The sequence below is a fragment of the Rousettus aegyptiacus genome, unplaced genomic scaffold (genome assembly GCF_014176215.1).
Source record: "Rousettus aegyptiacus isolate mRouAeg1 unplaced genomic scaffold, mRouAeg1.p scaffold_m13_p_10, whole genome shotgun sequence".
In the NCBI taxonomy this organism is placed as follows: Eukaryota; Metazoa; Chordata; class Mammalia; order Chiroptera; family Pteropodidae; genus Rousettus; species Rousettus aegyptiacus.
This window is the reverse complement of record NW_023416285.1, coordinates 49990471-50005346: the sequence shown is the minus strand read 5'-3', so window position 1 is coordinate 50005346 and position 14876 is coordinate 49990471. Positions and strand designations below refer to the sequence as shown.

Sequence of the window (14876 nt, the reverse complement as noted above, 5' to 3'; positions counted from 1 at the left end):
GCTCAAAACCGGAAATCGATACTGCTGCTTTTATCTAGGTAAAGATATTTCAAAAAAAGAATATATCAGAAATATTAGGATTTTTAGTTATAAGGCTCTCTTTTTTATTCATACAAGATAACCTTTTTATAAACAGGCTAAGTTGGATACTGGGATATTACTGTAAAAGTTCAGGATCATCAAGCATCACTGTGTACTTTTGTTCCTAAATTAAGAGGTATATTTAATTCCATTATATGAGTCCAAAAAAATATTATGAAATCAGAGATCTTGCCAGGAATATTTCATGCCCCTTCTACTCATCTGTACCTTTCAAGCATTTAAGGAAAAAAAAATCCACCCACTAACAACAAAGACAGCCACTCCATGCTTAAAGAAAAACAAGGAAAAAGTCAAGTATGAGGAACACAAGGATGCATTACCATAAGAACAGGGACTTTTGCATATATTATTCTCTGTTGTCTCTACAGCACCTAGAACCATACCCAGCACAAAGTAGTTGTTCACTGAATACCTAATGACTGAATAAATTAATTGTTCTTAGGAGAAATAATTTTGGGCATCCAAAACAAAATTATTTTCATGTTAAAGGTTTCCTAAAGGTGTGGAAGAGTTCTATTATTTAACATTTTTCTCAACTACTCTTACGGAAGAAGAAATCAAAAAAAAGAAAAAGAGGGTATTTTTTTTTACATTATAAGACTATATTGTCCTACTTGAGCCAAAAACAGTCAAAAGTGGTTCCCTGGAAAAAACTTTCTTTAAAACACTGTTCCAATATAATTTTATTAGCAGTTATTACATCAAAATTCACATTTATAGGATCCAAAGGGCTGTCTTAGAAAATTCGAATGCAAATGTAATTAGATTTTAACTGTAAGATAGAACATATTCTCATAGCACAGCCCTTAAAAAGTCAAGAATAATACTGAGAATTAAGTACAGTTCTATCAAAAACTAGAAGTGAAGTCTGCGTGCATAGTGCCACTTAAAGCAAAGTTCCATGAAAGTATAACATATTTCTATGGATGTGAGTTTCAGTGGCAAACATCACTAGCTTTCAAAAAACTGACTCTAAAGGAATTTCCAATCAAAACACAAGTGCAGTGTCTTTCATTAAATATAGAGCTATGATAATTCTGTAAAGAGACCCTGAATCCTTAAGTACTTGCAATATGATTTTATGCTGTGACACTAGTATAAAACACATCGACTCTAATGCATAGATTCTGACACATTATGACAACAGGATACTAAAGACAGCCTTTCCCTATCAGAAAATGCTGAGTTTTCCAGTGCAGTATAGGCTGGTCACTGCTGATCAAGTGAAATTCTACAACCTCCAGCTTGAGCAGTATTGTAGGAGTCACAAATGTTACATTTCATGCCTAATATATGGAACTGGACTGTAGATCTTCCATTGCAATCATTGCAGAGAATCTGAAAAGTGAAGAGATGAATTCAAATTAAATATAGTAAACCTTATAGATATAAAGTGGCATTATCTGCTCAAAATAATTCCTCAAAGATCATACTGAAGATGTGAAAACACACATATATAAGTTTAAACACTTTCAAAAGTAGAAATACCTTTCATTTGTCCACTGAAAACTCTAAGAAGTTATTAAAGGTAGCTCTGTATTCAGAAAATGAAAATGTGGATTACAGACAAGAAGTCTATTTAAAAATAGTTCTCAAGTAGTATAAATAGTGCTAAAACAAAAATTAACATAGGCATTATCAGATCAACACCTATACAGGTCCTTGACTTACAATGAATGGGGCTACGTCCTGATAAACCCACCATAAGTGAATACTATAAGTCAAAAATGCATTTAATTTACCTAACCTACCAGATATCATAATTTTTTGCCGAGGCTGTTTCTATTGAAAGTATATCGCTTTTGCACCATCATAAAGTCAAAAATATAAGTCAAACCAGTAGCATCTGTACTTACAATTCAAAATAACATACACATTTCATTATTTTTACTGACATTTAGAAAATGTTTAATAAAACAAATTTTTACATACTTATAATATTTTTGCTTATTCTTTAGATTTAATATACTAAGTTCCTAGTCTTCTAGGCATCAAGAATGAATTAAAGTCCAAAAGTAGTACCTAAAATTGAACGAAGAGTTGTTTTTGGCTCATCCCTAAAATGACAATAAGATGCTACTAAGGAATTATCTTCCAGTGCTAAAATCCTGAAAAATATAAAAAGTGTTAACCTGAAAATCGATCAGAACTATGTGAGAAAAGCATTAGCTTTAGAATAGTCAAACTACAATAAGGAGAAAACTCCAAAATTTACTCTAATTTGAAAAATAATTCTCTTAAGAATATGATCTAAATGCAGAGAACAGATTAGTGGTTGCCAATAGCTAATGAATTGGGGAATGACTGCTAATGGGTGCAGTTTTTTAACAGTGATGAAAATATTCTAAAATTGATGGTGACCATGTTTGTACAACTCCAACAATAGACTAAAAAACATTGAATTATATACTTTAAATGGATGAGTTGTGTAGCATATGAATTATATCTGATTAAAGCTATTATTTTAAAAAGCATCTACATGAAACAAAGCACACTGCAGCCTCTAGTAAAACATCACATGATTCTCAATTATCAGTTATTATCAATATTCCAAAAGTGATCAATCATTAACCTTACTAACAATTCAGTTATCCTCATGAATTATGAAATGCTCCAGTATGTATAAAACAAAAAATAATTTTTATTTGGCTTTGGTAAGTGGTTATGATCCTTCTGTGTGTAAATATGAGCGAAACTGAAGATGTTTAAGAAATTTAGATGTCCAAAAATTATTAAAGCGCCAGAAAGCTATCCAGCTTTCCAATTCTTATCCATAATTCAATATACTACGCTGAGAATAGACAGGAACATAGCAATTAATGGAGAAAAAAAAGATCATTCTCCATAAGGCAAAAAGCACAGAAATACTACTTTTACTTTAAGTTGCAGGTTAATTAAGACCAAATAAAAAAGTCTTAAGATAGAATAAATAGGGTAATAAACATTAAAAATCAAAAGTAATTTTCAAAAATCAGCAAACATGTTTGCTCAAAATAAATTTAAAATAATTAAAAATAAAACATAGTTAAAAAAAAAATTTAATGAGTAATTCACCTCAGTTAACATTACTGACTGATTCTGGCAAGTAATGTATAAATAATTCAAAAGAAAGTTTTTGCCTGCCCTCTAGTGTTGGAAAGAATTGCACACAAATTGATTCTTAGAACTTTTTTTCCTGGTCTTTTGAATTCGAAGTAACTAAAACTTAAGATTCTTTTGTCCTTCCCATTAATCATCACATTGGTATCTATGCCGAAGGAGTATTTTTAGACAGAGTTGATCAAAAGGGCAAAAACAAACAAGAATATCAACAAGGAACCTGAAAAGTTTTAAGCACTGATTCTACTCACATCCACAGTCATGTTCTGATATTCTGATGGCATAGGAGTCTGTGCTATCTCATCATCCAGTTGTCTCCAGTACCTACTCATGTCTAAAGCAGAGTGCATACATAATGGACATCTGTAGCCTCTAGAAAAGATAGAAAGGTTATTTTCCAAACAATAAAACAGAGAGTATATCAACTCAAGTATACAAGAAGATGCATGCTAACTGGTACATAAACCAGACAAGACAGAGCATTATTCTATATTTCAAGACAATCTGTTACAAATCTGGAAACTTTTACCCTACAAAAGTTTTGATTAAATCCTGTACCATATAGTATTTTTTTAAACCTACTTCTTTTTCCTCAATTCTCTAAAATGGAAAGAAATTGGTCCACAGTCGTTGTAGAATATACTATTTTTAAAAACCAATTAAGCTGCTTTTTAGCTCAACAACCTCAATTTCTGAATATATTCAAGCAGAGACTGTATTCCTTAAAACTTATTCAGATATTATTTCCTTTCTAAAAATTCTGAAAGTTTCCTTTTATACTAAATTAAAATCTCTGCTCATCAATGTGCAAGACCAAAACACATTTTACAAGTCTCCTCTTTCCTAACTATACTTTCTCAATTTAACATCCTCCCACAATAAAGTCTCAGGTTTAGATAATCTCGTTACCAGCTTTCTTTGTAGGTCATTATCCTAGACCAATATAATTACTTAATAGAATTTTAACATGCTTCAGCATTTTCACAAAACTATGACTGCCTCTGGCAGAGACTGTGCCTCTTGGTAGACATAGCCAGAAAATCAGGAGTTCCTTCTGTCTGTAGTATGAGATAAGGCATAATAGAAACATGGAGACAAAGATGTAGTCCTACATTCCCCAAGATGCTTTGCACCCAGTTTAACACTATTCATCTACCCTACCCATTTCAATATAAATATATGTCATGCCCAATATGGTATAAATAAGAGCAATGAAACAAAACAAAACAAAACAAAACAAAAAAACCCAGACATCTTATTATTATAATTTTTTAAAATCCCAAACACTCACTCTTTCAACATTTCTTCATAACACGTTCTGAAAGAAAACATGACAATTTTAGTAAAGCAAAAACTATCTCCACTATTTCCAAATATTTTTGAGAAAAGAAACCAAAGTTATACTACCTATGTAAAAGATGTCCACACGGCAAGACATGAGCAACAACACGAGATGTGTGAATGTCCTGCAAAGAAAATAACTGTTAGTGCTTGCATGAAAACAATATAAACATACAAGTATTTTACTCACCAGGGGTTATTCCCAAAGCAAAAACTATTTTAAGCTTACCTCCAAACATATTGGACAATTCTGCCGAGAAACATTTTCAATACACTGTTTTTTAAAAGAGAAACTCAAATTAACAAAAGCTTAACTAGATGGAAATGACAGACATAACAATATCATTAATAATAAAAATAAAGGAAATAATGCCAATTTAGTAAAGGTAATAATTAACATTAATACATGTTTCTTATATGTCTGACAAAAACAGCTTAACTCTCACAACCATTTCAGCTTTTGCATTTTACCTAAAACAATGATATTGCTTAATACATTTAATTATTCAAATTATCTTCATTTTATAGATAAAGAAACTCAGTGAGTTAAGACTTAACCAAAGATGCAGAGATAATGTTTGGAATCTTTCTATTTTATACATGTTTTACTCCAAAGCTAAACTACTTAATAATATTGATAATAATAACAGTTCATATTATTGAGATTTTACTACATGCCATATGCTAAGTTCATTACTTGTACTAGCTTAACTAACACTTCGCTCTCTAAATGAAAAAAGTACAATTATTACCCCACTTTACATATGAGGTACTTGAGGCCCAGAGAAGCTAAAAAAACTTCCATAATTGCATGCTTATAAGAGGTGGAACTATATTTGAGCTCCAACAGGCTACCTCCAGGGCCTGAGTTCTTAACTTTGACAAGACAGTGTCTGATTAGATGTGAGAAGATAAGGGAAAGCATCGAGCAAGCCATGGATGATGCCCAGGTTTTTTAAGCAAGTACTTGAGTAGATTGGTAGGACCAGTTACTAATACAGACAATAAAAGATAACTGAGAAACAGAACAAAAATATATGAGAATATGTGCACGTTAAGTTTTGAAAGACAGCATAGTACATCTTGCTATCACCCCAGACTCAAGTCTATAAAATCAAGCTCAATATTTTAGCTAGAACAAATTCACAATCTATTAAACAAGAACCATAAGCCAGGGCTAAAAACCGTGAGGGCCATCTTTACCCAGCCCTATACTTTTTCCATTATACCTTGTCACCATATCCCATATATCTATTATTCATCTCAATTTCTCTTAACCACTTTACTATTTTAGGTCAGTTATTACCTACTATTTAAAAAAACCCATATTAGTCTCTCTATTCTCTAAATTCTTATGTTAGATAGAATCAGTACTATAAATGATAATTTATTACATTTTTTCTAAATAATGGAAAATAATTTTAAGGGCTGAGCATGATATAATTGCTACACCTGGATTAAAAATTATTTCTTTAATTATGAAAAAAATATACATATATTTCTGAATTTTCTTGGAATGCTATGCTAACAGATCACACTGTTCTGTACTTCTGTACTATGCATTGTGAAAGCTATTCTTGAAATTAGTACCAATAAATATACACAAACTAATTTAGGAGTTGTCAACATTAGCAACTGATATAAATATTCACATACACTATAAAGAAGAGGTGTGGTAGATTAGATATTCTGAGGTATATATTTTAAAACATCTATTCCTTCCTTAAGACTGCTTAAAAATAAAAAGCAACATGGCTGTACTTGATAATATCTGAAAAGTATGCTTCCCAACATTAGGATTTAAGTTCATTTTCAAAAACATTGTAATACTTTTAAAAATTATTAAAATTGATACCTTGTGGTTTCCTTGGAGATTGATAGCTAAGCATAAGTTACATTTCAAACAGTGGAAAAAATCTTCCTTTGGACCAATCCTAAAAAAAAAAAATATGTGAAAGCCAAAAGATTAGATTTTACTACAGTTGATTTTAAGTTTAGTTTCATTGTAAAGAAAGTTCAAACCACATTGAAGAACATGAGGTAAACCCCCACCTCCCACACAGCACTCCTCAAGTGTAAACAGAATGGTATCTACCCTGTGAAGTCTTTTTTTCTATAAAACTGCAACATGTGCACACATGTGCATACAAATACACTTTGGGTTTCACTGTTTATGTAGATGGATTCTTCCTATATCTCCTGTTCTGCAACTTTTTTTCACTTAGCAATATAGCCTGAAGATTATTCTATGTCTGTCTATATACAACTACTTCATTCCTTTTCATAGTTACATACTATTATAGTATAGATATAATTTTTTAAAAATATTCCCTGTTGACATAATTTACTGTCTTTAGTTAATTCAATGATGTAATAAATACCTTATACAGAAATCAGTTAGCCTACATGTTGATGACTTTTTTATAAGATCCCTAAAAGTGAAATTATGGGGTCAGAAGTCATGGTATCATTAGTTTTGATACTGCCAAACTGACCTCCAGAAGGAAAGAACCCACTTATACTTCCACCGATAGTAAGTGACAGCAACAATGTTCCCTACACCCCAGTCAACACTGGTTACCTATATGACAGACAAGATGTCATTTTAATTCGTATTTCTCAGCTTATGAGACAGAGAGTATATTTTAATGTTTATGAACCTTTTGGATTTCTTCTGTGGACTGTCCATCCATGTGCTCTGTTTATTTTTCTACTACAGTATTTGCCATTTACTCTAAGGAACTCTTTATATATCCTGGATATTAATCTTTTTTCATTTGTATACATTGTATACATACATTTTTTCATTTGTATACAAGTACTTTTCTGGCATGTCATCTATCTTTGCTTAAATCTTTTGTCATATAGCCACTGTAATATGTATGTAATTCCTATGTAATAAAAAGCTTCTGTTTCATTTATGGCTTATGCCTCTGCCTCTTGTTTAGGACTTTTATAATCTATAGAGCAAACACATATTCTATACACATCTAATACTTACATCTTTTTATATATTTTTCCTGTCATCCATTTGAAATGTATTCTGTATAGCGAAGGTGAGATAGCCAGTTGTCCCCAAATTTCTAATATTCTCTTCTTTCACAACAGAACATTTAGCTAGGCACAGGGCTGTCCTGAATAGAGCTATTCTCCAACTTCTCTAGAGGTTTTAAACTGAAAAGATCAATAAAAATTCTGTGTTGTTCCCTTAGGAGAAAAGGGTATACCGTCCCTTCATCTATTTATTCTCTTTCCACTGAAAGAAGATGGGCTCTTTTAAACTGCGTAAACAAGAAAATATCTTATGGGTAGGAGGGCAAAAAATAAAAGACTGCATCCTGTTTAACTACATAAATCAGACTTTTTCCATGAGGAAAAGAAACTACCTTTCCTATGCCACTGTTATTTTGAGTTTTGATCACAAGATGCTAAAACCATGTTCTAATAAATATACAGTTTTTATAATTTTTTGTTTTCTAAATGGGCAATCGGTTATCCTAATGCCCTTTCCTGATCTGTTATACCACTTGTTATAAATTGATGTATAAATATGTGAACGCATACACATACAAACGCTGTTTCTCCATTTATCTATTTGTCTATTCCCTGCACAAAGAGCATACCATTTAAATTTCTCTAGTTTCATGTTTTGCTATGTGGAAAGGCAAGCCCCTCTTTGTTGTTCTTCCTTTTCAAAATTTGCTTTGCTACTGTGAATTTTCTCTTCCAGATGAACTTTAGAATTAGCCTGTCAAATTCCATAAGTAAAACCCTATAGGTAGGTTTCCATTATTGCCCAAGATAGGATAACAGAAACTGGATCTACCCTCCTGCCTAAAACAACAAAAAACAGAAAAAAAACAGACCATATACACACACACACACACACACACACACACACACACACACACACACAAACAGTTTCTCACTGAACGTCAGGCAATGAAGGACAGTGATCTGTGAGAGACAGGAAATAAACTAGGAGAGCCCTACAACTGCCCCAGTTTATTGCCTAAAGAGTCTTCAGGTAGTAGGATGGGTTGGAGGAACTGAGGCAGAGCCAGGAAGACTTCCTGATTAAGAAGATGAGCTAAGAAGCCTGGGAAACCAAGGAAGCTAGAGTTCATAGGACATAGTACCAGAGGAAGGACAGAAGCGCCCCTCAAGTATTTAATAAAATACACCATCAGCCTATCCATGTGAGGAAACTGCCCAAGGTTCAAGAGAACTAGAAGGAACAGTGCTCAGCACTCATATGGTCAGGATCAGTGCTGATTCCCATCAGCCAGACTAGAAAACCTTAAAATTCATGGGGTAGAGTGCTCAGGAAGGTAGTGCCTCAGCGGTCTTAGAATAAGCACACTTCTCCACATCTACCCAGTAAATTATAAAAGCAAGTCCCAGAAATACGAAACTGTTCTCAAGTAACTCAATGGCATCCTAAAATAAAGCTCAAAAAGATTTAATAGGAATACAAAAATATTCATCACACAGCAAGGTAAAAATCACAATGTCTGGTATCTAATCAACAATGACCAGGCATGCAAAGAGGCAGGAAACAACAAGCCAAAATGAGAATAATTAATCAAAATTGACCCCAAACTGACAATGTTAGAATTAGCAGAGAAGGACATTAAAATAGTTGTTATAACTATACGCTATGTACTCAAAGAGTTAGCATGGAAACAGTACATATAAAAAAATCCAACTCAAACTTCTAGACATAAAAATTATAATGGCAGATTAGATATTGATAAAGAAAAGATTAGTCAACTTGAAGGCATAGTAACTGAAACTATTAAAAAAATAAATAGAAAAAAGAACTTTAAGAAATCTAATACATGTGTAATTGTAGATCTCAAAGGTGGGGAGCAGGAAAAGGGGGAAGACAGAAAAAAGATGTGAATAGTGACAAAAATTTTTCTAAACTTGATGAAACAAACCTACAAGTTCAAGAAGTTCAATAAACCCTAAGCACAAGCAACATTAAAAAAAAAACAAAAAAAAAACCCTGTATCATGGAACATATAATCAAACTGCTCAAAACCAGCAATTAGGAGAAAATCTTAAAAGCAGCCTGTAAAGGCTGAAAATTAATATCTTCCTACAATCCACTCTTGTAGCTGATGGTGTTTTCAACCCTTTCTGGCCTCTACATCTTAATGTCATTTCTTTACAATATTTTTTGGCTTTTCCCCGACGGAATTTAACATAAGTCATTAAATGATATATCTTGTTTGCTGAATAAAAATGTTAAATTTTGGCACCTGGGGGGAAAAAAAATCCACCTGTGGAAAAAAGACAAGTACAGAAGGAACAAAGAATGACACTTTATTTCTCACTGGAAACAATAAATTTGAGAATGTAGTAAAGCAGTATTTTTAAGGTACTAAAACAAAAATCATGCTCGAATTCTACATTCAGCAAAATTATCTTTCAAAAATGAAAGCAAAATAAAGATGTCCCAGACACACAAAAGCCAAAGCATTCATTACTAGGAGAACCTGTTTAAACAAATAACAGTCAATGTGGTTTCAGTGCTGTAGTTATAGTCAGAGCTGATCTCGCAGGCTCTGGAGCGGTGTCTCTCAAACAACCTCAAATAAGGTTAAGAAATTTTTTTACATCCTGACCCAGTTCTCTCTTCCTCTTTATACACACATACACAACACACTCAAAATGCTAACAAAAGTTCCACAAAACAGTGCTTATCTTACTATGTATTCATCTTTCACTGTCTTTTTTAAAATAGTGGTAGTGACTCATGAGATTCATTTCAGTTTAAAATACTCCTCTATATATCTGTTTTACTCCCATCCTCAACCCCAGTCTCTACCTGCACCTCCACTGCCCTTAACTCCATTCTTTTACTACATTCTGTCAGGCTTGGTTATATACTTAGACCCCAGCCCACTCTGATCTATTCAGCCTTGGTCTAACACTATTAAAATTTTACTCACTTCCCTACAAATGACAGCTCCAATTTCCTAAAATCTGACAAATTCTGTAGTACTGATTGCTTATTTAAACCCATTCTTCCACAAACAGAATATAAATTTAAAGACAAGAATCATGCCTTCTAATCCATTAGTGTTCTACACATAGCAAAAGATTTGTCTGATGTTTATTTAATAACTTTAAAAAATGGGAAAATATGTATCCTTCCCTTGATTTAAAGTATCATTTTATTAGAAGACACTTATTTCCCCAATTCAACTTTTAAACTTTAAAAGCAATATCTGTTAATTATTTAAAATGTGTAAAACCCAGAACATGCAGTAACAAACAAATGTATCAACCAAAACTTAAAATCACTCATGATCCCACCACCCATGGGTAACTACTGCTAACATTTTGATGTGTGCTATCTTAACGCTTTTTTTTACCAATTATTTTTTCATATTACTAAAGAACATTACCTTAAATAGAGGTTTGCAAATTTAACAATCTCCCAAACATAAAGGTTGTTTCTAATTTTCATGATTATTTTTATTGCTACTATATATATACTGTACATAATTCTTGGTACATATGTCTATTTCCTTGGAACAACCTAAACATGGAATTACACAAAGAGCTGGAACAATTTTTAAGAACAGAAATCAGAACATAGGAACTACATCTGCTATATCATATTATCATAAACAGTTTAAATATATTCTGGTGCTTGTTTAACAAAAAGAAACGATATTTCCCCATTTAAAAAAAAAGTTAATTCCAGTACATTTTGGTAAGGATAGGTACTCATTTTCAAAATACTTTAGATCAGATATCTGCTCCTGATTAACCTATTTCCCATTTGCCCTGAGAATGCTTGTGGCTGCAGCATTTACCGAGATAACTTGCAGATTACCGTCCGAACCATAATCCTCAAAGTTTGCCACAAAATACCACGTTAATATTATTTTCACATAGTTCTAGTGTAGTGATAATCCTTGGAAACAAATGACATCATTTTATTTATAGCACTCTGTTCTTATAAATTTTCCATTTGTAAAATATAATAATTCTCAATCGCTAAAAATGTCAAATCCTAGAAAACTTAGCATTCCTATACATGATGTTAAATTAACGCTGGGAGTAAGTTGCTCTTTTTTTTCCTAAACAGGAAATGGGTTGAAGAAAAACTGAAACTATATCTTCAGGGCCAATCACTCTTTAAGAAATACTGCCACAGTCAAAAGATTATCTATAACTATCAAGAGCTATTTTAAAATGTAAAAGCAGGACTAATAAATTAAACTCTGTAAGAAGCACTGATTTCATTGCAGTGACTACGACCTAAGGGGATGAACAATTTTTCGAGCCCACACCCCCAGCTCAGAGTCGCTAACAGCCTAGAAGTACTATAAGCACCAAGAGTAGGAGAAATCTGGATAGGAGAATTATGCCAGGAAGACCTTGCAGATTTGTTTAATGGACTAAAAGGAATAATTAAGTTTCATAATATACTTAAGACAAAAGTGTTTGTTTTTAACATCCAAAAGAGGGCTCAATGTAAAGAAGGTACAGATACACAGCAAAAAGACTATAACAAAAATATAAGAATTCATACATCCAAATGACATAACTTTTTAAAATGTTATTGTGAGAAAGTAGTTTCCAATGATGCTGCCACTGACATTTTTAACTTGTCTTTTGATAGTTTTACTATTTTAAAAAATTGTCATTATCTGATATGTCATTCTGACTAAACATAGTATTTGCCATTCTTATTTTGATCACAATATCTTTCAGTAATTAAAAAAAATAAAAACAGTTTTGAAAATCCTCAGATGTGTGAATTTTCAGTGTTCCCTAGGCACTCATTGAAAGAACTGTACAATAAATGTTTCAAAGGTTTCTGAGCAATAACAACAGATATAAAGCTCCTAAAATACCTACTTGAAGTGATCATTTTCAAAAATCTGACTCATATTACTTTGATACCTAATATAAAATATAAAACATCTTTCTTATTTGAAAATTTTAGTTATGTCACATATATTAACTAGACACTTCCCAAATACATGTTATACTCCCAAAAAGGATTCTAAAACCAAGTGTTAGAACCCCTACAATCTGAGATTTATATTGCACAATTAGTAAGTTAAAAGTTCTAAGAAATAAATTAAATGCAGCACTTAAAAAAGCTAAATGACTATAAAAACCTTTTTCGTACAATATCCATTTTATATCAGAGTTTAGTTTTTTTGATAGATTTTTTAAAAGAATTGTTTTAAATATTAGAATTTTATTCTTTCTCAGATGTCTTCCAAGAACAAAGAAAAAAATCTACTTTTTTAATAGCATAAACTCATTCTATTTTGCAATTACCACATGGATCTATTGTACCCTTTTATAAATCTGACACATTATGGGATTTTAGTAATCTTATTTTTCCCATATCTTGAAACATTTTGCTATTTCAGTATCCTAGGAATTCTTTTACTTTAATCATCAATTATTACTAATTATCCTGACAAAAATGGCTAAAATGCAAAGTATGATATACAATGGAAGGTAGAAACACATGAAAAGGTGACACGTTATGAAAAAAAAATCACTACTATTACATCATCCTTCAGTTTTCTTTTTGCATTGTTCAAAGTATTACATCATCTCTTACGAAGGTTTTTAAAAAGTCTGAATACATCTTCCTTGTATGCTTTTTTAGTTTTCCTTGAATATACTTGAGAAATCAGAATTTTTCATCTTTCACCCATAAGGGCAAATAGGAAAAAAAAAAAAAATTTGAAAGAGCAAAACTTTAGATAAAGCAGAAGATAAATGCACAGAGACAGCACTCTAGACTGGGGCTTCTCCACCTATGGACCAGATAACTCTTTTTGGTGTGAGATTGTCTTGTGCACTGGGGGATGTTTTGCAGCATCCCTGGCCTATACCCAGTAGATGTCAGGAGCAGCCTACCTCCCCCATCCATTCCCCACCCATCTCGGCTTTAACAACCAAAAAGGTCTCCAGACATTGCTAAATAATCCTTTGAGGCAAAATTGTCCCTGGTTGAAAATCACTGTTGTAGACTCTTAATGATGACGGCAAATTATCATATAAGCAATTTATCATATAAACCATATCACAGTTTATCATCAAATGATGATATCCTCTTAGATGGTCTCATTCAAGAAAATGAATGAACAATATATCTCTAAAGACAAAAAGAAAATATGGTATCCTCACTAGTTAGTTATTCAATAGGAAGGACTGCAATTCAAAATATTTTGTGACAAGAACCTGGACCATCCCATTCTGCTAAAATATGTAGGACTGCAATTTTCCATCTTTTATATTTGTACACCAAATATGGCTCAGAAGTGGACAAAGGAAGGAAAGTGTGTGTATAAAGCACTTGGAAGGAAAAAGATGATGTAAAAACTGAAAAAATTCATAGGACTGATCATCCTGAGAAGTGTCTGTAAATCTTAAAATAAATGTTTTGCTATATAGAAATAAGATATCCACCTTTCAACAAAATTATGAGCTTTTAAAAGTTACAAAAGCATTAAATTTGGCAATGCGTAGACAGAAGTAATGATGAACCAGAATCTACTTGTAATGTATTTGAGATCTGGAGTCAGTATTATACTCTGATGACACAAGTGCAAGAATCAGAGTAATTGTAATCTATTAGAACTGTACGTAAAACCTGGAATCAGTTATTCACAAGATGGACATATGCCAGATTCATACATGACAAATGACCAGTAAATAGTTATAGTTATCTTCAAAGGATATTGCCAATTTAGTACATATATCTTCAAAACTAGAAAAATATGAAATGAAAATTTAGATTTGCAATGTTTAAATTCTTATCAAAATTTTCAATGAAGTTACTTTCACTACCTTTAAAAAGACTTAAAAATATTTAAAAATTAAAAAACATCAATTGGACTTAAATGGTAAATTCTGATGACAAATTTTCCTCATATCCAGAAAAATCATGCCAAAACATTTTGCAAAAGGTACATTGCCTACACATTACTGAGCACCTACTGTATACAAAGCACTCCCCACTATCAGAATTTAAGCCCTGAAAATACCTTTTCTAACGAAGCTTAATATTTACGAGGTATAGAAATTTAAATATTGAAAATATTCATCTCATGAAGCTTAATATATACTAGGTAGGATGAGATGGGTACTTTGCCGTCTCAAAAACTTGAAAGTCAATCAATAAACTATAAAATGTGGTGATTTCTTGGTTGTGATATTGGTAATTAAATACTACATGCAGATCTGATATACAAAATAACACCACACAATAATGAAAATGAATTGAAGCTCATGAATCAAATAGGATGAATCTTAGAGACAAGGCTCAATTGTTTTTAAAA

At 32.0% G+C, this 14876-nt stretch overlaps 1 protein-coding gene across 2 annotated transcripts in view; it reads right to left on the bottom strand.

Annotated features, from left to right (window-relative positions):
- Positions 1–767: 767 nt before the first annotated feature.
- The window catches only part of RCHY1 (ring finger and CHY zinc finger domain containing 1), a 22206-nt gene continuing 8097 nt past the window's right edge, over positions 768–14876 (bottom strand). The window contains exons 4-10 of one of the 2 annotated variants that reach the window (XR_004953103.1): positions 6398–6476; positions 4772–4816; positions 4609–4667; positions 4493–4519; positions 3453–3573; positions 2125–2210; positions 1337–1440 (exon numbers count right to left, since the gene is read on the bottom strand). Coding sequence is in view for 1 of the 2 variants with exons in the window: in XM_036227848.1 (XP_036083741.1) it covers positions 1312–1440; positions 3453–3573; positions 4493–4519; positions 4609–4667; positions 4772–4816; positions 6398–6476 (460 nt within the window). In the remaining variant the exon portion in view is untranslated. Of the gene's footprint in view, positions 1441–2124; positions 2211–3452; positions 3574–4492; positions 4520–4608; positions 4668–4771; positions 4817–6397; positions 6477–14876 lie in introns of both variants that reach the window. The other variant, XM_036227848.1, reaches the window with a different exon arrangement.